The 24,730-nt window shown below is 27.8% G+C and overlaps 1 protein-coding gene and 1 non-coding gene across 4 annotated transcripts in view; both read left to right on the top strand.

Annotated features, from left to right (window-relative positions):
* Positions 1–357: 357 nt before the first annotated feature.
* Positions 358–24,730, top strand: part of LOC134827857 (atypical protein kinase C) — a 113,008-nt gene continuing 88,635 nt past the window's right edge. For all 3 annotated transcript variants that reach the window (XM_063840712.1, XM_063840710.1, XM_063840711.1), the window contains exon 1: positions 358–872. In XM_063840712.1, coding sequence (XP_063696782.1) covers positions 494–872 — 379 coding nt within the window. In that variant the 5' untranslated portion in view covers positions 358–493. The remainder of the gene's footprint in view (positions 873–24,730) is intronic.
* Trnap-agg (transfer RNA proline (anticodon AGG)) lies at positions 5,685–5,756 on the top strand. The gene has a single exon. It is a non-coding gene; the product is annotated as a tRNA-Pro (tRNA).

Below are 24,730 nucleotides of genomic sequence, written 5' to 3'. Positions count from 1 at the left end.
AATAAATGCATTTCCTTTTGGCTGGTCAAATGCAATGCGACTAGTTCATTATGTTGAATGGTCAGTCAATATTTGCGTTTCAATCAATGTCCAGTGACATGCACCATTTCATTTGAATTTGCGGCGCTCGCACAATGAACGGTGCGCATTACAAAGGGAATTTACAATGTTTAAACTACATATATGTAAGGAAAATGTCAATAGTTGGTAATGCAAACCCAAAAATCAATGATACTGATTTTTTGTGTCATTTTTCTAATTTTTTTCCTATTCGCAACAATGGGTCGCTGAGTCGTGTTGCAACACATTCGCCACTGTGCATCACTGCGAATCGAATGAGCAGATAAAGGCGAACCAGCTATCGGACATCATTTGTCGCGCGGTACAGCCGTCAATACAATCAGCAAGCAATACGTTAACGCGCGGCTCGACGTTGCGCGGAGACAACGGTGATTATGCAGTGCCACATCCCCATCCCCATACGCATCACTACATGACGACCACGTCGCAGTCCACGATCGATACGCCGCGTTCCTTGAGTCGCGTTGGCTCGTGTCCCGGATCGACGCGTGGCTCGATTCACGGCTCAAATTCGGGATCGAGTCCTGGCGCCGATATTCATAGCATGCATCACGGCAGTCATCCGAGTGTGCTGGAAATGAGTTCGCTCGGAGGCACGGGCGGGTATAATAGTGACACGTTACACAGTCGTACGAGTGGTCGGAGTACCAATAACTATGCTACAAGTCAATTCGATTGTGCACATTATGACCGGATGCCGATACCGATTCCCGTGCAAATTCCAATTGTGCCACCGCCGCCGCCGATGAACCTGCATTCGGAGGAGGAAATTGAACCAGCTTATGCGACAGGTAAGTCGATGACGGACAACTTTTCATTTAATTTTACTCTTGTTACTTGTGTGAGTGAGTGTTTGTCGTTTTACATGGCCGACATGAATATTTAATTAATTCCAAGTTGACTTTACATTATTTTTCATTCACATACTCGAACCAGGAACCAGAAAACTTTTGACTTTTACTTACTGGATCTTAGTCTAAAACTTCAGAGCAAAAAAAAACTGAAATCAGTTGTCTTACCGATTGAAAAAGTATAATCTTGACCTTCTTTGGAATTGATCATCTCCAGCCCAAAAAAGTTATCCTCTTAAGAGGTTAATTTAATCCTTGCAAAGAAGTAAATTAGACCTTCAAAAAGAGATTAAATGAACCTCTGAAAGGAATAATTTTCTACGACTTCAGATGATATCAGATGACAAATCAAATTGACATCTTAAGAATTAAAAGATTATCAATTATCAAGATTAAGCAATCTCAATAGATTGCGGGCCACACATGGACGTTGCAATTATCGACTTCACAAGTGAAACTATGCTAAAATTGATGATATTGAAAAATTGAGTCCTGAATCTATCATCAATTTAAAACTGCGAAGAGGTGACGGCCAATATTTGTATGTAATATGCCTAAAGAGCGTGGTAAAAGAAGTAGCAAGAAATGGAATCTATATATACAGAATATATTGACCTTTCTGGGGGGTGTTGTCTATGCCGGATGTACAACGAATCCATTCGACCGGACAAAGAAACACGATTGCAACGCGAACCTGGCTGAAATGGCTTACAAATTTAAAACTTTGAATTTGAACTGTCCCTTTTGGGATGATGCAATAGAATTTGAATTTGAGTCATACAATAAATAAAGAGTTTATATACATTTTTACAAATTGACATATATTCGAATTAATTTGAACAATGAGAGGATAAGTCGATGATAAACGAGAATACTTTCATGACTACTATTGATTTCATACAATAGTGAAAACAACAAAAATAGCGATTATAGTAAATAGTAAAATTTTATGAGAGAGAATAACCGTAAGAAATTTGAGATCAAGAAAAAATGCCTGATTAGATTAAAATCAAGCAATTTTGTCTTATACTGAAGCAAAAGCATTTAGTTGAAATTTGATAAACTTAATTTCTTACCCTGTTTTGTAAAAGAGCGATAGTGTGGCGTCGTCGATGTCATTTTTAATTGGAACACTACATGAAAATTAATGATGTGTTCCCTAATATTTGTTTTAAAAGGACACTTTTGCACAAAAACCACATTTGCACATCAGTATTAAATTTCAAATTATGTCAAGTAACAATCAAATTCACATCAAATAGCAATTTCCTGAATTTCAAAGCAATTTTACTAATTTTCTCGTGTCAAGATCATTCACACTTGTCTCGCATTACAAATGAGCTTGTGTTCGATTAGATGAACTCGTTTATCATATTTTTTCTCCGTCACGCGACGACATATGGCGAGCGTCGAGAAAAAAAGGTGAAGATGATGAATGCGCCGCTGTTGAAGTATTTCTGCTCCTGCAACTGCGTTGATTAAAAGAAAATGCCAGTCTTCATGCACTCTATTTATTGTTATTTGTGCAACATGTCAAGATAATCAATGAGACGATTACATAACAAATATTCAGCCTGGCGTGTGATTGTGTGTGTGAGTGAGGCTCCTCTCCAACAATGCACTCTTACTGGCAAAGTGGCTTGTTTATTTTTTCCACTTATTCCTTTTTTCTTCGCTCGCATGAGATGACACAAGACACGAGATGATGCAACAACGCATTGGAAACTAAGCCGCTAGGCAAATCCGAAAACGTGAGTGTGTCTGTGTGTGTGTGAGAGTTTCTCTGTTTAAATTTAATTTGATGCAACACATGCATTCCCGTCTGACGGCTTCACAGATACACAATGCGAAAACACACACACTTGAGCGACGAAGCCAGGAGACGAGAAAATAGACGAGAAAAAGGTAGAAAAGTATTCTGCAAGATTGTAACATAGATGCAAGTCGTCTTCATTCTTTTTAAATTATGTTTGCTTTCTTGACTATGATAGTAAATATGGTGCGGTGTTTGTAGATGTTTCGTGTTTTCTTTTCTCCTTTATCTCTCGGTGCGAGCAAAGCACACGATGCGCTTGAGAAAAGGTGCATAAAAGGAGAAAAAATCGTGATATGTTGCAAAGTGGATGAAATCCTTGGATAAGTCCAAGTTGACATCAATTCGAAAGGAAAACCGATACGATATACAAGGGCAAGATATTTTCTTTTCTTCTTTATCTTCATTTTGCATTTCTAAGAAAAATAAAAGAGTTTTCTGTCTTTTGAGACACTTTTAGAATGGATATCTCATTCCATGAAGTTTAAAAAAAAAATTTAAAAAAATATTTTAACGATTTTATTTAATAAAAAAAAAATTTTAAATTTCTTTTTTTAACAAAAATAATAAAAATTTTGAAAAATATTTTAAAAATTTAATTTTAAAAATTTTTAAAAGTTTTTAAAATAAGAAAAAATAAAGGAATTTTTTAATTTTGAAAAAAATTGTTTGAAAATAAAAATTTTATAAAAAATTTAAAAATATTTTTTAAAATTATCAGAAAAAAAAATTTGTATTATTTTTTTTTCTTATTTTAACTATTTTCTTGTATTTTATCATGAATAAATTTGAGATTTTTTGTTTGATGTTTTTAATTAAATTTAAAAAAAAAAAACAAAAATAATTTTTTGAAATTAGAGCTTGAAAAATAATTTTTTTTTATTTATTTGTAAATTGATTTCAATTTGTTTTAAATTAAGTCAGATCTTAAAAATAAAAATTATATATTTAATTCACTAATTTTTGCATGATTTTAAAAGTTTTAGAGAAATCAAGCCTTTTTAATTTTTTTTATTTATATAAAGTAAATAATTTTAAAAATTATTTATTTTTATTATTTTATTATTTAATTTTTTTTAAATAATTTTAAAAAAATGAAATTTTTGCAAATTTTTAATTTTGAATATTTATTTTTTAATTAAATAATTTAAAAAATTATTTATTTTTAAATTTTAATTTATATTTCGAAAGAATTAAAAAAAAAAATAAAAAAAATTAAAATAAAAATTTAAAATAAAATGAAAAATATAAAATACGATTAAATTGTTCTTTTGACGACAACCTTTAATCCAAAATTTCTGTCAAATAAATAAATTTTATTTGTTAGACACTTGAAGGATACCAAATGTCTCAATGTGGTGATGATAACCAAGCGTTTCCACAATTTCCAAAATGAAACTATTTCCTGTTCCAAACTATGCGAATCAAAATTCAACTCTAATGAAATCGTTAAGCTTGATAGAACTTGTTCTTCAAACATCGAAGCGCAAACAACTTTCAAAGAAAACTTTAACCACAAATAATAAACAATAAAGTTTACAATAAATTTCGCATTCTATTTCATTCCACAATTTATTTTTTTTTATTATTTATTTATATTGTTATTATTGTTGTTGTTGTGATTGTGTGATTTAAACTTGCCTTGTTGCCATCAAGTTCTCTTCTATTATTTGCCAAACAAAATTATTATTGTGTATTTTCTCACATTTCTTTGGCTTTTTCCCGTAAAACCGTACAAAAAGAGGCGTTTTGTAGAATTTTTGGAGCATCGAGAAGAAATTGAGGAATTTCATTGTAAAGAAATGAGTGATGAATAATTGATAAAGAAATTCCAGCTTTTTAGTCCAAAAATTCATGAAAATAATGTGTGTGTGTGTGTGATGATGAGTGATGCGAAACAATTCTGGAAGGCAGGCAGGCAGACCGGAATGTGTAGGGAAATTCCTTAAATTTTATAATGAAATCACAGCGATTGTTTACTTTTTTTTGCTGAACCATACCACTACCACCACCACCGGCTGTGACTAAAAACACTGCACTGTTTTGTTCTTTAATTCAAAAGGAAACGGAAGAATAATAACAAGAAATTGTGTACAAGCACGCCAACGTCCTGACTTTTGTTGCAAAAGAAAATAACTGAAAGAGAACAACGGTTTATTTATTTTTCTTGCAAATAAGAGAAGGAAAAAAAGCGAAATAACAAAGTTGTTCCCTTGTACTTCCCCGAGGTTTGCATGAAAATTATTTTTTAATAGTCTCGAATATTTTTCAAAAAAAAAAAAACGAACATTTTACCATCAATTACTCGCCATCCAGCCAAGTGGTGAAGGTCACAAATCATTGAATAAATTGACATTTGATATTTTTTTGCCTGCAATCTCATTAACAAAGTGAAAGTTTTTTTTTCGTCTGTGGCATAATTTAATTTTTGTCTATTTACCTGCTGAGACGTGCTTCGATATCTCCATAATGAGATGCGCAAAATATTTTTGATTTTTCGTAGGAGCAAGAATTTATCGTCATTCATCATCGTAATGTGTCAGGTTTTTATTGGTCATTAAATTCATGGAGAGACTTGATAGACAAATCGTTGTTCTTCAGACAGACAGTCAGAGGTTGATGCTCGAGATAAACTCTCCGCAGGCGTATCCACACAAAAAAATAGTGAAATGAGATCTTTTTTGCGTGATTCATATTTAAATGGCTTCTTTATTTGGCTCGCTAAGCATTGCCTAAAAAAAAGTAGACATTCAAAATTATTACCCACACAAATCTTAAGAAAACCGAAGAAAAAAAACTTGGAATTAGCGTTTTACGTACGTAACGAAATAGCGTTAATGGCTATCGTATGGCATGTATGACATACACATGTGTACGTAGTGCCACAGAGATACGTGACACTTAATGTATTGGCGTCTGAACGCACGGTAAGCTACGTCGGCTGGATGGTCTAGTGGTATGATTCTCGCTTAGGGTGCGAGAGGTCCCGGGTTCAATTCCCGGTTCAGCCCGCGATTTTTTTTTCAACTTTTTTTTTTGTTGAAACAGTTTTGTCTGTGTTTTAATTAATTTGTTTTTTTTTTCTGTGGAATAAAATTTTTCTTGTCATGTCGCTGTTTGTCGTTTCGTTTTGCAAATTTGCAGGTTAAACTTTTGTCTTTTATTGTGTTTGTTCATTAAGCGCTCGTTGTTATTGTAAAGGTTGCGCAAAAAAGGGGACTAGAGGTAAATAAATTAAGTTAATTATTAAAATGAAGAAGTCTTCCATTTTTTTTTGTTTAATTCTCGTTTTGTATTTGTGTAAGTCTGTGTGTTGGTGCAGAAAAAAAAACAGACAAACGACCTTCTGCCAAAAAACATGATGAATGCAATATGTTTTGTTGTCCTCTTTACACAAAATTTGTTTAAACCCGTTTTATCGGTCGTTGGGCGTAATAAAGTGACAAGCAGGGGTGGGTAAAAAAGTTTTTAAGGGCCAATTTTAGGAACGTAATAATTTCTTTTATTTTAAATTGGTCAAAAGTGAAGGATTTAGTTGATAATTTAAATTTTTTTCAAAAAATTTCTATAAAATTTTAAGTTTTTGAGATATTTTGACAGTAAATCATAGACAATCTTAAAATATTTAAAACTTTCTTTCAATAAAATTTTTCAAAAATTTTATATTTTTTTAAAATTATATTTTAATGAAAAAAATAAATTTTATCAAAAATTTATTTAAATTTTAATATTTTTAAAAATAAAAACTTACATAATTTTTTTTTATTAAATTAAATTAAATTTCATTAAATTAGTACCAAAAAAATTCAATGAATAGAAACAAAAAAAATTTTGATAAATAATGATATTGTAGAAAAATGACTTTAAATGTGAATTTTTTAAATAAAATTGACAAAAAATGACTAAAAAGTTCTTAAAACTAAAATTTTAGCGAAATTTATTAATTTAATAACAACGATATTTTTAATATTTTTTAATTTTTTTTGTAAAATTTTCTAAAATTTTTTACAGTTTTTAAAATTATTTAAAATAAAATTTAAAAAAATTAAATAATTATCATTGAACTTTTTTTATATATTAACAAATTTAAAAATTTCTTTAATTTTTTGAAAAAAACTTATTTTTAGATATTTTTTTTTAATTTTTAATTAAAAATAATAAATAATTTTTGTCCCAAGTCCACCCCTGACAGAATGACTTTCACCCAAAAATCAACTAAACAACAAGGAAATTGACAAATGTGTTCCCGACCCAAAACAGTAAACGGTAATTTTTCATAAAACGAAAGATAAAGCGAAAAATACTGAACCGGACTGTACATCTCCCTTAATTTGTATTTTATTTTTACGAAAAAAAAATAATACTTCCTTTTAAATAGTTTCAATCATGTCCCGCAACAATGTTCCGTGCTTCCTTTTCTTCGAGGTTAAACGGGAACAGATGTTGATTGTGGTTGCTTGCTTGTTGTTGCCTCTCGACAAAACTTAAACGAGGCGCACGTTTGCTCATTCAAACATGACATAATCGTTAAACAAATACAAAAGGGGAAAATATTTTTTTTTTGTGTGCTATTGCCGTTACTTTTGGTTGCTTCTTCAAGGAAATTTGTTGATAATGTTTTATCATGTCGTTTTTCTTTTTTTTTTGGGTTTCTTGAACAAATAAAAGGATTTACGTGAATGACATTGTTGAATGTTGATGATCATTTTTGGCGTTTGTCGTTGTTGTTGTTGTGAAGAATGACTTTAACCGAAACAAACAAACGAAAGCACACAAAAAAGATGTTTCAATCATTTTTGGGAGATATTTTGACAGCAACGACCTCGAAAAACGTCCATAAATTACGAGTAAGAGAGGACGAAGCTTAGTTGACCCGTTTTTTGTGGTCTGTTTTTCGTGCTGCCGGACAAAAATTTGGCAAATTATAATTTCAAATGATGCCATTAATCATATCACACACATTTGTGCGGCTTAGAGAAGCGAAATTCTGCCAATACCATAAATTGTGTTACAATAAATAATAACACTGAATAATTTTTGCGGATTCCTGGTCATCTTTTTTTTTCGTGTTTGTTCCAGTTAATGACACATTAAATATTTAAGTCTCTTGATGGAGGTGAAAAGCGGTACATATTTACACTTCATTGAACAGTTTCCCCCCATTTTTTTGTGAAATTTATATGAAACTCTTGTGATCATCGTCAACATTTTAATCATACTTACGTGCATGCAACACATTATTTTCATTTATTATGATTATTATTTTACACACTGCAAAGACATGCGAACAACAATGTGACACTCTGTCACACAAAATAATCATAATAATACAAGCAAGAATGGCAATAATTAAAAAAACCCCTTCTTTTAGCATTTCAATCAGCCAGCCATTCATGACGTTGTAAGTAGTGCGCTTACATTATTAATCGTCTCTTTACAATTTTTTTTCTGTTCTTTTTTTTTCATTCAACCTGGACAGCAAACATTAAATATAAATCCTCATTACATTTACCGATAATGAATTACATGCATGTACGAGACGCTCTCTCTCTCGTGTGTGTGGGGAGCACGTTCGAAAGTGTTTTGTTGTTGTTTTTTTTAAGTGGTGTGCGTGTGTAAATACGTTGATGGTGGCGATGGTGGTTGACTTAGGTCGATGTCACATAGAGTCATTCACACCCATAAAGAGGCAATGTCATACATGTATGAGAATGGAAATTATTATTATTGAAGCACGTTTCATACATACGAGTCTCGCTCTTTTGTTTTTCTCCTTTTTTCTATGAGAGTGTAAAATAAGTTCTTTTTGTGTTTTGTATCTTTAAGAAAAAAAAATTATTTGAAATAGTTTGTGTGGCAAAAAGTGAAAAGTTTTTAAATTATTAAAAAAAAAATATATTTATGATAAGAAAAAATTTTTAACAAAGTATATAATTAAAAAAAAATTTATAGTTTCTTAGAAATTTCGAATATGTAATTATTATTTTAAATTTTTATTATAAAACAAATATCTCTTATTTAAATAAATGTTTTATAAAAAAAAAATTTATAAAACTAAAACAAAGAGAAGTTTTTTTAAATTTTGAGTAAAAATTAAAAAAAAATCTTAAAAATTTTAACATGAAAAAAAAATTAATTTAATTTAATTTTATAATTAAATTAAATTAAATTAAATTTTTAATTAAAAATTTAATTTAAAAATTTTTTTATATTTTGACATCAAAAATAAAAAAAGATAATTTCTAAAATAAATTTAAAGTATAATTATTTTAATTTTTTTTTATTTAAATTATTTTTTATTAATTTAATTTATTTTTAAAATTTAATTTGATAATTTCTAAAATAAATTTAAAGTATAATTATTTTAAATTTGTTTTATTTAAATTATTTTTATTAATTTAATTCATTTTTAAAATATGAAGAAAATTTTTAGTAAAAAAAATCCTTTTATTTTGCCCATTTAATTTGTTTGATTTTTTGTTTAGTTCTGAAATATTAAAAGCAAAACTTGGTTAACAATTTTAAAAATTTAAATTATTTTCTAATTTAAAAAAAATATTTAAAAAATTTATTAAAGGATGTTAAATAATTATTCAAGAAAAAAAATTAATAAATTTCGGAAAAAATTCTAATTAATTTAATTTAAAAATTTTCAGATATTTATATAAAAAAATTTAAAAAATATAGAAATTTTTCAAAGAATCAAAAATACGATAATTTTTTAAGCTTTCGCTCTTCACGACATTTTTTTTCATTTTTATCAAATTTTTGAAAACATTTTATCATGAAATTCCATTATACATACGTGTACAAATCATCATGCACGAAAATAATAAACTCCAAAAAATCTCACAATCACGTACTGCGATCATCGTAATGCGGGGACGCCTTGTACCTTAACTTACACAAACAACGCGAAGCAAAAACGTCCAATAAATAAAATAAAACAATAACAATAATAGTAAAAAAGCACAACAAAAAAAAAGGATTTCATGTATAAAAGAAATTAATCTGAGTTATTTTATGAGCAACGGAGACACTTGCTGTATGATTGGCTGCAATAAAAAAAATAGCACGGGGTTAAGTGTGCAAAAGAAGAGAATATCTACACACAGAGCGCACACGATTATTTACATAATTAACGTAATATAAATTAATGTTTTTTACACGTGACAATTTTTTCACACCACCACGCAACTCCGGGCTATAATCCAGTTGTTGATTCGCAATTTTTGCTGTTTTTCAATTATTTACAATTTTCACGTTTTCAAATTATTTAAATGGCTCTTTACGCGAAAAAATTTTCTGTTTATTTTTTATTATTTTTTTTTCAAAGTAAAAAAAAAAATAAAAAAAAAATTCTCGATGCCTAATGTGCTTGAACAAGCAATGAGGAAGAAGAAGAAAAATACAATTGATCTGGTGAGAAGAAAATTACAAACAGACAGACAGTGTCAGATGGATTTATTTGTGCTTGTGTCTGTATTGCTGCTGCTGCTGTGCATCGAGTGGAAAATAAATGATGTGATATGAGAAAAACGAGATGGTTGCTGAAATAAATAAAAAAAGGGAAGAAAATATTGAAAAAGTTTTCATAGACTTACTTTTGATTGGACTCTAGTGGCTTCGTATCTTGCGTTGAAAGATGATGACGACACGACATTTTGACAGACAGACAGCTATTTGCTCACTACGGCAGATTGAAATGTGAAGCGCGATGAAATTCAATCGTTCCCTTTTAAATTATTTATAAAATTCATTTTTTTCCACGGTACATTTGTTTATTTTTCTTGCGCGCGTAACTAATGCATTGTAGGTTACGATATTATGTTTCGTGAACTGAACTCTCTTTATTCAAACGGAATTTTTTCTTCTCGATTTTTATTTTTTTCTTTATTGTAATAAATATACTTTGTTCTCCGTTCATATGGATTTATGATTGAATTGGAATTGATATTTATTCTTTTTTTTTCTTCTTCAATTTTTTTTTCTCGTGATGTAAAAAAAAAAGAAAAATTTCTGTAGACGTGACAAGAGAGACGGGGGCGCGCGCTGTAAATACAATTTATTTATTTGTATTCTTTGATTGGAAAAAAATTATATATGATTTAATTTATTTCTTTCTTTTATTATTTGTTAGTGTTCAATGATTTTGTTGCCACATCATCGTATCTCATTTCAACTTGCTTCATTGTTGTCGTCGCGTCGGTGTCGTTGCATGTCAGAACGAATGAAAGAAAGAGAATGAAAAATAAAAAAAAAATCTGCAAATCGGATATCCAAACAATTTTATATTTGTTAAGCGTGTGATGATGAAATGAGCTGATCAAATCAGAAATAATAATAATTTTTTTCTTTTTCTTTCTCTTTGTAGGTAAGTGACTCGCTTGATTGTTTTAAAACGAAGAAGTAAAGCTGCTGCAAATTGATTTTCTCTTGAAAATGAGTCGACATCGATGTCGCCGAGAAAAAAAATAGGAAAGTAAGTCATTAAATTTTAATCCGTTCTATATGGCATCATCGTCTTTATTTTGCAATTTTAATCCAATTAAGTCTTTCTCGCATCACTTTGCGTCTCTTCTATGTTCAAATAATATAAATTAATCCGTAATAACGAAGGCAAGACACAATTTTGCCGTCTGCCTCGGTAACGTTTCGCAACAGTGAAAGGAGACACTAATTAAAGTCAATTGATTTTATTTTGTGTGAGTTCAAATGCCGCATTGATTGAAACTAAAACTTTTTTTTTTTTTTGAAAAAGGCAAGTTGATTGAATTCGAATCGAATCGAAAAGTCACTGAAAATTGGATTTTAATTTATTCCACATTGAAATTTTCATCAAATTTTCCTCGGTAATCCTTTTAATTTGCACAAGATTCACTTGAAAATCTTGAATGAAAGATACTTTTGCGGATAACTATAGTAACAACCCCAAAATTTCCCAATTATGATTGCTATACAATTGAACTGTGTGTAGATATGGGTCACACAAACAACACTATGCGGTGGAACATTCGTTAGTGCAATCATTATACATTTAATAATAATAATCATAAATGGTAATATGATTAGTTGAACAGTGTTTTCTCTGTAACATGCTCGTTGCAAAACATTTCAAATATCATATCATTTCAAGGATTTGATTAAATTTTGAATGATGCCTTTCACAAATAATAATAATAATAATAGTGATCCGTACCGTATAGGTACATGAATTCCGCATGTAACTGTGAATGCCAAAAATTTTCTAATATGTATCTCTCCGTTGCTCTTGTTGTATCCTAGATATGTAGCTACATTTGATAATAATAATGAATAATTATTCACTTGAAACTAATTTTGTTATAATCAAAAAACATTTTGGTGCTTGTTTGAGTATGAAAGTGCATTCGTTCACAGTTGATGGGTCAGATCTAAAAAATAAATAAAAAGTTTCTAATTAAATATTTTCCTTTAGATTAGATTTTGCGAAGTAACAAATAGATTGCTTAAAGTATTTTTTAAAAATGGTGTTTCAAAAAATTAAAATAAATTTTAAAACTTCTTCTCCTGTGCTTCCTTTTCAATTTTTTAAAATAGTGGTCCAGATAAAAATTAAAACTCAAAATCCTTACAAATTTTGTAATGAAATAACTCAAATTCTTTATGAATTTTTTGAGTTTTATTGTAGTAAGTTAGGTTAAGTTAAGAGAAGGTTTTGAATTGGAAAAATTAGGAATTTCTTGGAAAATTAAGAAAATTTTGTGTAAGGTTCATTGCATATCTCACTCTATGGGCGAAAAACGGGTCAGATTGATCAATGAGGAGTCAATTTGATCCCTTGAGGTAATTTTTTTAACCACTCAAGGGATCAACCTTATCCCTTTTCGAATCAGTCATCTGCAGACCTAAAAAATTGAAATTTTTAAGAGGTCATTTTTATCCCTTAAGAGGTCAATATGATCTTTTAAGAGATCAAATTTATCTCCTGGAGTGATAAATTGACCTCTTAAAGGGATCAAATTGACCTCTTAGAGGTTCAAAATGAGCTTTTGAAAAATTTAATTTTTTGGGTCTACATATGACTGATTCGAAAAGAAATCAGATTCCCTCAATCCAAAAAATTCCCTTAAGGGTTCAAATTGACTCCTGAGAGGTCAACCTGATCCCTTAAGGGATCAATCTGACCCGTTTTTCGCCATAGGGCATATCATTCTATTAGAATTATTTTAAAACTTTTGTTGATTGCATAGTTTTGGGATAAACTTTTCGATAAAAAATCGATGGGTGGAACAAAGTTCACGGGTGATACTAACAAAATATAAAAATATTATTTGTAGTTGAAAAATCCTCGAGCATTATAAGACTCTAACTTAAACTTGAGTAAAAGAGTCCAACATATTTTATCGTACCTTAAGTTTAAGCTTTTAGCTTTTCGATAAATTTTTTAAAAATTAAAAAAAATGTTAATTAAGCTTTTCATCTTCACTTGAGGTGTTTTTGACTAATACGTTTTCTTAAAATTTAAATTTATTTTTGTAATTTTTCATAAGATTCTGGGAGAACTCGGATCTACCTTTAAAAAAACTGCGAAACTCATGATTTTATAAAGAAAATTAATCTTATTTAAATCTTCATTGTCAGTTTCTAAAAATAAACAAAAATTTTCACAAATATTTAATATGGATAAATCCTTCTTAGAAAAATCTCTTGCCTTTGTTAAATTTGTTAAAGCACAAAGTAATAAAATTATTTTCTTATTCTTATAAATATGTACCTTGACTCAGAAAATTGGATAGGAATCAATCTTCTAAAATTAGATTGTCACTAACCCATGACATTAAGTTTCTTAAAAAAGTTATAATTGACATACATTTTTGAGTAATTTTAATAAAAACCTTTTCAAATTAAACTTGAACTATTTTTGGTTTAAAATTTTTTTAGTTTTTTTTTTGCGAAATATATTATTTTTAATTTTTCTTTAAATCAAAGAATTATTTTTAGACCTTTGTTAAAATTAAATATGCTTTGAAATTAAATTTTAAATTTTCTTTGAAAACGACATGACATCTTCCATGACCTACTGCCATGCCATGATGATTAAATTTGTAACTTTTGTCGTAGGACAGAAAATTCTCGAAATAAGCATATAATTACATTTTCAACATGCTTCACAAGAAACTTTGTCAAATATGTCAGATAATTTCATTAAATATGAGCAACCAATTTCGTACATATATTTGTTTCTAATTTACTGTGGTTCATATGTAACTTTGCGTGTGTAAGGTTGTGTGGGATGTCACAAACAATATTTATCCAAAAATGTATATAAGGTTTCTCTGTGAATTAAAACAACTTTTTAATGATTTACAAACAAAACGTCTCTTTTGAGACTTTATTCTCTTTACCTTCACTCGAAAAGTATTTTTGTGCTCGTTTCAATTTACTCCGACTGAAATGAAAGAAAGTTGCAAGTCTATTTACCAAATTAATGGTAAATTAAATTAAATGCAAGTACATGCAGGTTTGCAAAATTATGATGCGCACAGAAATCTCGGCAAAGATTTAATTCAATGATAATAAATGAAAAGCAATGGAATAACAGGATTACTTTGCATTATTTCTCGTAAAAGCGAATGAAGGAAGTTTCGGTCCCGTTTTCATCCATTAATGCGGATTTCGAAAAAAATGCTTAATTAAATCATAAATAGGTACTTGATGGTTGTCGTCATCTACCTGTTTGCGAAATGTCCCTTTTTCCGAATAATTCTACTTTCCCATCAATTACGCTATTTTGGACATTTTTTGATTCTCCTGCGAATTCTCGTTCGCAACAACAACAATAATAATAAAGAAGGATTGAATCAAGGGCAAACGAAAAAACCGCTTAAAGTGAGTAAGGAGCGATAGATGGGAAAGAAAACAAAGAAAATAAAAGTGAAGAGGAAAATCCGAAAAATAGCAATTTTAATTACAATCAAGTCATGAAAATAATCCTCTAGAACGCAGAAACGCTACTTGGCGAAAAATAAAAAAGAAAAAGGAAAAATAGGAAAGTGGCGAAATAACAAAAAAAAAGATGAAAATTCACAGGGCAATCTTCTCCAGTGAATGAATACTTTACTTTGTTTTGATTATTATTGTTTTTTCGTCGTCGTCGTCGTCATTTTCGCACGCGAAAGCCCTCTCAAGCATGTTTATTGTGTGAAGAATTTTCCTTGTGAGTATAAAAGAGAAATGTCGAACAATGAGAAAAAATGCTGGAGGTTATGTTAAGATGAAAAATGTGAGCGAATATGAAAAGTGACTGAGTGTGTGTGCAATAAAAGAAGAACGTAAATATAGGTATTATTTCCTTCTTAAACCTCCTAGATGCTAAGAAGTCACTTTTATTTTGCCACTGCTGCTCTGAATAGATTTTATAGAGTCATTCAAAAAAAGGCTGGTACAAAATTTCATCTTGAGCTCGAGCTGGAAAAAATTTTTCATGAGTTTTAAGTTTTGAATAAATAAAAAATTAATAAAATAATTAATGATTAAAAATTTAATGTAAAAAATAATTTTAAATAATCTTAAAATTATTTTAATAAATTTTAAAAATTAAAAAAAAAAAAATAAAATTATTTATAACAATTTTTAAAATTTTTAAAAAATTTTTTTAGAATAATAAAAAAACTATTAAAATATTTCAAAAGAAATTAAGAAAAATAAAACATAATTTAAAATAAATTTTAAAATTTATAATAATATTTTTAAAATACTTAAAAAATTAATAAAATAAAATATTTTGAAATAATTTTCAAAATATTTTTTCAAAAATTAAACCAATTTTGAAAAATATTAAAACATTATTTTTGAAGTAATTTTAATAAAAATAATTAAAAAATAATTTTATATATTTTTGGAGTAATTAAAATTTAAAAAATAAAATAATTTTTTTTATTTATTTAAATATTTAAAAATAAATAATTTTGAAAAAATTTGTGAAATTGGTCAGAAAAAAATTAAAATAATTTTCAATTAAATTTCTAAATTTTATTTACCAAAATTTATTTTCATTATTTTTTAATTAAAAAAAAATTTAAAACTAAAAAAAAAATACAAAATAATTGAAATATATTTTTAATAGTTTGGAAAAATTTAATTGATTTTTTTTTGATTTAGTGTCAAAAAAAATTTTTAAAAATTAAATTTTTTTGTAACATGAAACATTTTTCGCATCACATCAGCCTAACTAAAATATTTTTCATATCACGTACATTAAGTCGACGTTTGATTAAATATCACACACAAACACACAATATATTAAAACAGTTAATATAGACGTCAATATTAATATTTTTTGAGTTTTGTTACACATTGGCAAGACGAGTCGACAGCTGACGCACACACAAACTCACATGGGGTGATGTGATGTGTGTAACCAAAAAAGCTACAGAAAAAAAAACGAGAAAAGAAAGTTTTTCATTATTTCATGTCTAAATGTTATCTTAGCCCCCAAGGTAATAATAATGAACGGTTTTATGGGGTATAATGAAGCAAATTCATTACTCGAATGAATTTTATTAAATGGAATAATCTGATCCATTTCAAATGAGACGGTAAAGGGTGCCTAAATCTCTTTCGAAAACTGTTTTTAAAAACACCCACTTTACCAGAGTGGATTAGAGACTAAAAAGACGAGGTGGAGTTCTCCTTCTTTTCCTCTGGGGGTGTCTGTTTGTGTAAATAATATGCATTCAAATGAGTCACGTTCCTTCTCGTTCTTCTTTTCTCGTCGCCACTTCTCTTGTCGCTGCCGAGATAATGAGTTTTTCTTCGTTTCGGAATTTATCGCACTTTTTCGCATAATGCATGCCGCCTCCATTTGCACATCGCCTAACTCTCGAATTAGGTAGGACTAATAATAATTAAATAATTCCCATGATCCGGTTTTTTTTTCGGGAAAATCCCTAATTATTCTACATGATTTTTGTAGTGCGGCGTTTATTGATATCCAAACATCGAGGGATGTCAAGATGGATTTGTTTTAATGTCGATCCGGGAAACGAATGCCTTTCTAATGCGTAACGAAAGAGAAAGTGATAAGTTTTTCTGATTTCAATTAATTACACGTTTCTTCGTTTTTATTTTCTTCCTTCACGTTTGATCACACACACACATAAATGTGTTGGGGTGTTGTTTATGGCGAACGAACGAAAAGACGAGATAATTATCAAATGCTTGCGTCAAAGTTTTGTTTCAATCTGTTTCGGAGGCACGTGGAAATTTTGATTGTGCGAAAGCGTTGGGGAATTCATTCTTTTGTCTCGTATCTCTTCTTCTTTAGATATATGGTTGCTTGATATAAACATTTTTCCGAGAATATTCATAAGAGAGATAGTTTTCTTTTGTTCTGCGGGCGTTTTTGTGTGAGACAAGACAAGGCAAGACAGGCGAGCGAAGAAAAAGGAAAATCAGATGAAATCTTAGTGTGAAGCAGATAATAGAGTTGTAAATTCCGGATGTCGATAGTTTTCTTGGAGGAAGACGCAGAAGAAAGAAAGAAAGGAACGCAACAAACACAATTTAATTGTTACTTTCGAGTTTCTCGTCAAAATAGTTTTTTTTTCTTTTCTGTTTCCCGTTTCTGTTTGTGTACCGGGAAAATTATTCACTCAATGGTAGCCGACAATTTATTTGATTTTTTTTTCTTTTGAAATGTAGTCAAGCATTTCTGCTTTCAAGCGAATTTAATGATAATGATGATTGCAAAGTGTGCTAATTAGTACATATTTAAAGAAAAAAATGAGGGATTTTCTTTTTTTTAATTTTAATTAAAGTTAAAATATTTAAATTAAAATAATTTGAAAATTAACAAAAAATCAATAATTAAATAATAAAATAAATAATAATAATTAAATATTAAAATTAAATTAATTAATTAATTATTAAAATAATAAATTAAAATTATTAAAAATTAAATAAATTAATTAAAAATTAAAATTTTAATAATTTACAAAATTTAAAAAACCTCGTTGTTTAAAATGTTCATATAAATTTTAAAAAAATTGTTAAATTTTTCCATAATTTAAAAATATAAATAAAATAAAAAATGTTAAAAAATGAGAAATTAATCATGTGATTTCAAAAATAAAAAAAAACTCGTGATAAAAAAGTAAAAAAAAAATATTTGGGTCAAAAAATAAAAATAACCACGTGGTTTTAAAATATTAAAGAAGTATAAAATATTAAATAAATTACGTTATTAAAAAATTAAAAAAATAATCTGGTTAAAAATAAATTAAATTAAATCAAATAAATTTCAAAAATTAAATTAATCACGTGGTAAAAAAATTATTTAATTTCATTAATAAAAATTGATAAATTTCTGCCCATTAAATTTTTCCATAAAATTAAAAAAAATCATTAAATAATTTACACAACGGAATTCAACAACTGTAAATTCCTCAAATTAAAATTCTTCGTTTCTGCAAAAAGGAACAATCTATTTTCATGTCATAAATTACCAAAATATTTGTTTAATGGCCCACGCATATATTTGCATATTTTCGATGCTCCTCTGCATATTTACAAATTAATTCAATATCAATTTTATGCTTTCATGGCATTGTCAATTAAATCTAACTACAAATTGATAACCGAAAAATTTCAATTAAAATCAATCGAGAAATTTATTATTAAAATTCACTTTAAAATTGAAAAAAAAAATCACACACACACAAATGCACCAAAATTGATGGTTGGACGCGAAATGACGTGCATATTGCGTGAACAGAACTAAGCTAGGTACAACTATCATCATATTATTATTGATTTGACTTAAAAATATAATAATATTCGTTGCTGCTGCCGCCGCCGATAACGCATTAACGTGGTTAGTCAATGTGCAATGTCCGCTTTTAAATTATAAATTGAAAAGACTCGTTCTTTTATTTTTGTGCGCGAACTCTTACCGCGTCTAACCAAAACATGCCAAAAACACGGATTTTGTCCTTCGATGTTATCAAATTTTATTATATTTGTATTTTATATTCAAAATTTCCCTCATACAAGACACGAAAGTCGTACTTTATACGAAATTTCTGCATTTGTACAATCAATGAAAAATGTTTTTCAATAATATGCCGAATTTGAAATGAACAAAAAAAATTGATGTACACTACATTTTTGTTCTAATTCGCAAAAACTATTTTTTTTTTGTGGAGATCGATAACAAGTTTGCACAGAAAAAAATTTGGCGTTACACGTTATCGTGAATTTAATGTCGATTTGTGGACCAAATGTCCGTTTTAGAGCGACATTTTAACCTGTTTCAGGCGGGAAATGCTTCATAAATATAAATATTAGCACTGCACGAAAATATATAAATTTATAATTAGACAAACAAGCGAATTTCAGTATCATGATAACATCGCTGGTACGTTCAAAACTAAAGGATGCGAAGCAACATCAGCGTAACGACCCAAAAATATTTTCATGATCATTAGAACAATACACGGCACAGCGACACACAACTATGAATATCCAGCAGGAAGGATGTTCTCTAATATACAACGAGAGTAAATTTAAACCCGATTCTTGTGTTTTCAGGCAAAAAACGATACAATTCGTGTGTGTGTGTGCGGGTCCTTGATGCTTTTTTCGCGTGTATGTAGAGCGGAAAATGTTATAGATTCAAATAGATATTGAATATTCATCAATATTATTTGCTTAACTTGCCTAATTTAATGTTCGACGTGAACAAAATAGCGATGCTTTTCATATCTGCGCGATATATTTTTCGGTATTTATAAGCATTCGCATATAGCTAACGGTTATTTAAAACTGTTTTATTAATGAATGTTTTTGATGTACGTCTCTCATAATTATTCGGTATGAATATTTCATATTTTATCTAAATCGACACAAAGTGGCGTAGGAAGGGCAGAGCGGAAACGACTTTTTATTTTGCCCCACAAATCAAACGGAAAATTAATTATTATTATCATTTGTTTCAAGTGTAAATTTTATTAACTTGAAAATCGTCACGTACAAATATGTAATTAATTAATTAGTTAATTAATTATTAATGATATAAATGTCATGGAATTTCTTTACCACAGATATTTTGGTAAAATTTTAAAATAATGAAATTTAATTAGTTGAATGATGTTGTAAAAAAAATTAGGGGAAAAAATGAATGATTTTTTTTTACTGAAAAACTATTAAAAATTTTAGTTTTTTTTTTACAGTTTTTTTTTTACTTTTCTTTAAATTTTAGTTTATTTTTCAAATCATATAAAAATAGAATAAAATTTGTTTTTTTCAATATTAAAATTTAACAATTTCTTTTGAAAAATTTAAAGTACAATTTTCTTCTATTGATTTTTTATTTTAATTTGAAAATAGCATGTAATAAAATTTAATTTATTTAAATAATTAAGTAAACATTTAATAGTTTTTTTTTATAATTTTTAATTTATTAATTAAATACCTATTTTTAAAATGTTTAAAAATATTTTATATTTAATAATATTTTAATATTTTTACAAAAATGTAAAAGATAGTTTAAATTTTTTTTTCTCCCTAAAATATAATAATTTTTTTAATACAAGATGATTTTTGAAGGGCCTGAAAGTTAATAAAAAATAAAAACTCAAAAATATATATAGAGAATTTTAGCAAATAATAAAATAATAATAATAAAAAAACTTTTTATTCAAAAAAATATTTTTTATTAAATTTATTCAAAATAAAAAAAAATAAATAACTAAAATTTAATGACCTAATTAATACCAAATAAAATATTATTAGCTAATTAATTATTTACCGTAAAAAATGTTAATATTTAATAAATTTTAATACTAATTTATATGCAAATGTCACAAAATAAAAAAAAAACGTTATTTACAAATATTATCAATTAAGTTTGTCCACCGCAAACAAAACCACCATTTATTAATTTAATATAATTTTATATCATTATATTTCAAAGTGCAAATTTAACAAAAACTATTATTATCAAGTTTGTCATTTGATATTATTCGATATATAAATGCCAGAATATGTATGTTACAACATAAATAATTATAATAATATATAATTGACTATCAGAACATTCATAAATTCGTATCAATTAAATTTCGAACAATAGCGACATGCATTTCGAATTCCATCGCCAGTATATTTTATCATTCAATTTTAATATATTATGATTTTGCAATAAAAAATATAAATATTTATAACGGACCTTTGAGTGATTTTAATCAAATTGGGCATTGTTTATGTCCGGTTCAGCCGAAGTGAGGTTCATAAGGTTCATTTGGTCAAGGATCTGCAATTGATTGTTAATCCATTGAATTAAAATTAAATTAAATCTATCCTAATTTGTGATAATTGACAATGAAAAGGATATAAAGTACTACAAAATATTCGGTAAAGTAATGTTTTATTTTATTTTATTAATAAAAAAAGGGGGCATACTTACTTTGTGTAAAAATTTTAAGAGGTTTCATAAAAAAAAGTTTATAAATATAATAAAATAAAGAGGAAAAGTTAATAAAAAAGGGAATACATCATTAAAATGCATTTGCAAGTCCATTATATCCCTTTTACATTTTATTTTAATGAGTTTACATTAATTCTGGGGACTCCTTTTTTCATATAAAACATTTATATTATTGGGGAACAAAAGTCATAAAGTATGACAAAAAGGTATGTGTGTGTTATAATAAAATATTCTAAGGATAGCTCGTTTAATGTATAAATCGTCAAACATTTTGTAACAACAGTTCTTCGCTAATGTAATTCTGCTCTTTTTTATTTTTCATAATGAACTGCTTTTGCAACACACTCGAGTAACCAGCGTGCCATAATATTTAAATGACGATATTTTGATTGTCAATGTTTCGTCATGCGAATGCGAATTTGCTCTGTTAAACATTTTATGGAGCAGCAAAATATTTAAAATATGTACTTTAAAGAAAAAAAAAATGAGTAGACTCGAAGAAGAAAAAAAAAACACTGAACATTGCTAATGACTTAACGATGATGATAACGCGGTATATTGACTCGTCCCGCTCAAGTAAAGTTTTTAAACGACGACACGACACGATGAAAAACTAAATGGATGTAATGACATAATTTAATCAAGCGGCTGTTGATGGTCCATTTAAGCAACGTGATATTGAAAGTTAGTTAAATGGTTGAGCATCATCTACCTTCTTCCTTTAAAGTGGATTTCTTCTTTTTTTTCGGAGTGGGAACAGAAATTAAGCACTAAACAAGATGTTTAAGCTTTTTTTTTTGTTTCCTTTATTCATGTTAACAAGGGTACTTGGAAAATTTTTTAAACGCAGAAAAAAACTGTCAATATAATAAAGTAGGGGAAAAAATAAAAAAAAATAATAATAATGATGATGAGTTTATGCGAAATATATAATAATAAGCTAATAGGCTCCGTAATGATCTTAGAAGAAGAAAAAAAAATGTTAAAGAAAAAAAAAACATACAAAAGTTTTGACAGAACAAAAAAAAAGTTTGCAAAAAATAAATTTGTAACATTTTATTACTTGCTTCCTTTAATGAAAGTTTCAACAAATAGTAACAGTTTGTGTCTCTAACGGTGCCGTCGCGCGCGCAAACTTTGATCAAAATATTTGTGTAAAACACACAAAGGGAAATGTTATTTTGGTTTTTCGCTTTGCCGTATATTTTGAAAGTAAGAAGAGAAAAAATGATAAATTTATTATACTTTTTTGTTTGTACATTGGGAAAAGTTTATGTTTCGCATGGATTTATTTTTTGGCGAATTTAGATTTTTTTTAAATATTTTTATTTATTTTAAAAAAATTTTAATATTGGATAAATAAAAAATAATTAAAAATTTAATAAATATTATTTTAAAATTAAAAATTAAATTAAATAAAAAAATTAATAAAAAATTAACTAAAAATTAATAAAATAATAATTTTAATTATAAAAATTAAAATTAATTTAATTTTGATTTAATTAAATACTCCTAATTAAATTTTAATTAAAATTAAAAAGTATTTTAAATTCTATTTATTAAATAAAATTTTTTTTTTGTTATTTTTATAGCAAATTTCTAAAACTTGTAAACAATTACAGAAAAACAAAAAAAAATTAAAAAGAAATTATTTTTTTAAATTAAAAAATTACAATTTTAAAAAAATAAGTGAAGAACAAAAATCAGAGGTTTATTTTTTCCCGAAATTTACCAAAATTATATTTTCTCCGAGATATTGAAAAAATCCTAAATTATTATTTAATTTTATACATTACTTTAAAATTCTACAAATTTAAATTTTTAAATTGTAAAGTTTTTCCATTTTTCTCTTAAAAATTCAAAATTTCTTTAAGATTTTTGTGTATTCCTCGGAAACAAGGTTCGCGCATTTTTCCAGGACCAAAAAAAAAATTAACCATTTATTTTTAAAAAACAAAAAAAAAATTTTTTGGCTTTTTGCTATAAAATTTGGGTTTTTTTTAACATGATTTAAGAAACAAAAAAATAATAATTTTTAGTCTGAAAACAAAATTTTAGTAAAGAAAAAAATTATTTGAATTATAAGAGCTTTATTTTAAGGCAATCACCTTTAAAACTTATTAAGAGTAAGGTTTTATAAATTTTTCTTGAGAAACTTTAATTTTTCACAATTTTTTCGAATTAACCAGAAATTGAGAAGACGAAGAGAAAAAAAAAACGAAAAAAAAAGATGTAAAACGAAATAAAATTATAAAAGGCAAAGCAAGTAATTTCTGTTTTTGATTTGCCCTCTTCGGTATGCCTCACCACCACCACCAGCGAGCGCAACCGAGCCCGACTGAGACAGAGAGAGGTAAAAAAGTAAGAAATATACAAATGTACATCATCGTTATTATTATTATTATTCAAAAGCTCTTTACTCAAAAAAGGATAATGAGATTACTTTTTATACAAAAACTTTTCCCTTATTTTTTTTTTGCTCTGCTGCTGTACGTTCATATGTCCCGAAAAACAAGCCATGAAACCATCATCATCATTTTTGAACATCACGCTTTTCACGTACGGCATCATCTCCATCATCATCATCATCATCCGTCGTCGTCTACCTTAGTGCGGTAAACACACACACAAGTCGACTTTGTTTTTCTTTTGCTTTTAATTCTATTTGCTATTCATTCGTACTTATTTAGATGAACTGGTAGAACTTTTTCTTCTCCGTTGTTAGAAAAGTGCGATACGATTGCATGCTTTTCCGATAATTTCAGCAACAAGATTTTTTTTTTATTATTTTTTTTTGTGTTCCAAAAAGTTTTTTTTCTTTTTTCGGAGTTTGTACGAGCATATCGATAGATTCGACTTTTTTCATTAATATTTACCTTATGGCTCCACTTTGGTACTTTCCACAATCGATGCCAAAGTTCGATGATTGTTCGTGTGTGTGTGTGCTCTTTCGAGTAATAAATTTTATTGAACTTTGTTGGGCAAAATCAAACAGTTTTATGAGTCTAAAAGTAAAGTCATTTATGCCATTAAAATGATTATTATTAATACTTTTAGTGCTGTGTGCGACCAAAAAAGCCGAAAGAAGAGGGCAATTTACATCGACGTCTTCCCCACTTTGAAAGACTGAAATTTTTCTAATAAACCAGCGTCGAAGAGATATTTATCGCATAAAAATGACGCATTATAGAGGTCATAAATTACAATTTATTAATATTATTACTCGGGAAAAGGTACTTGCGATGGCACGTAATAGACAAAAAAAAATTTTTTTTTCGACTCAATTACTCCGGGTTATCTGCCCCTTATTTCACGTGTCTCGACGTGATTTATGTCACGGATCAAAATTCAATCTCGCACGACGGACGCCTGGTTGTTTGTGAAAACTCCTTGCAACCTCTGGCCTTGCACTTGAATATCATTTATCAACGTTCTCCGTGTAATTTAAGGCTATTTGTTACATAAATCATGTTATAATAATGATCGGGTTCTTTTCTCCGTCTTTTTATGCTGCTG

Source organism: Culicoides brevitarsis, chromosome 1 (assembly GCF_036172545.1).
Source record: "Culicoides brevitarsis isolate CSIRO-B50_1 chromosome 1, AGI_CSIRO_Cbre_v1, whole genome shotgun sequence".
NCBI lineage: Eukaryota > Metazoa > Arthropoda > Insecta > Diptera > Ceratopogonidae > Culicoides > Culicoides brevitarsis.
This window is presented reverse-complemented; position numbering and strand designations above follow the sequence as displayed.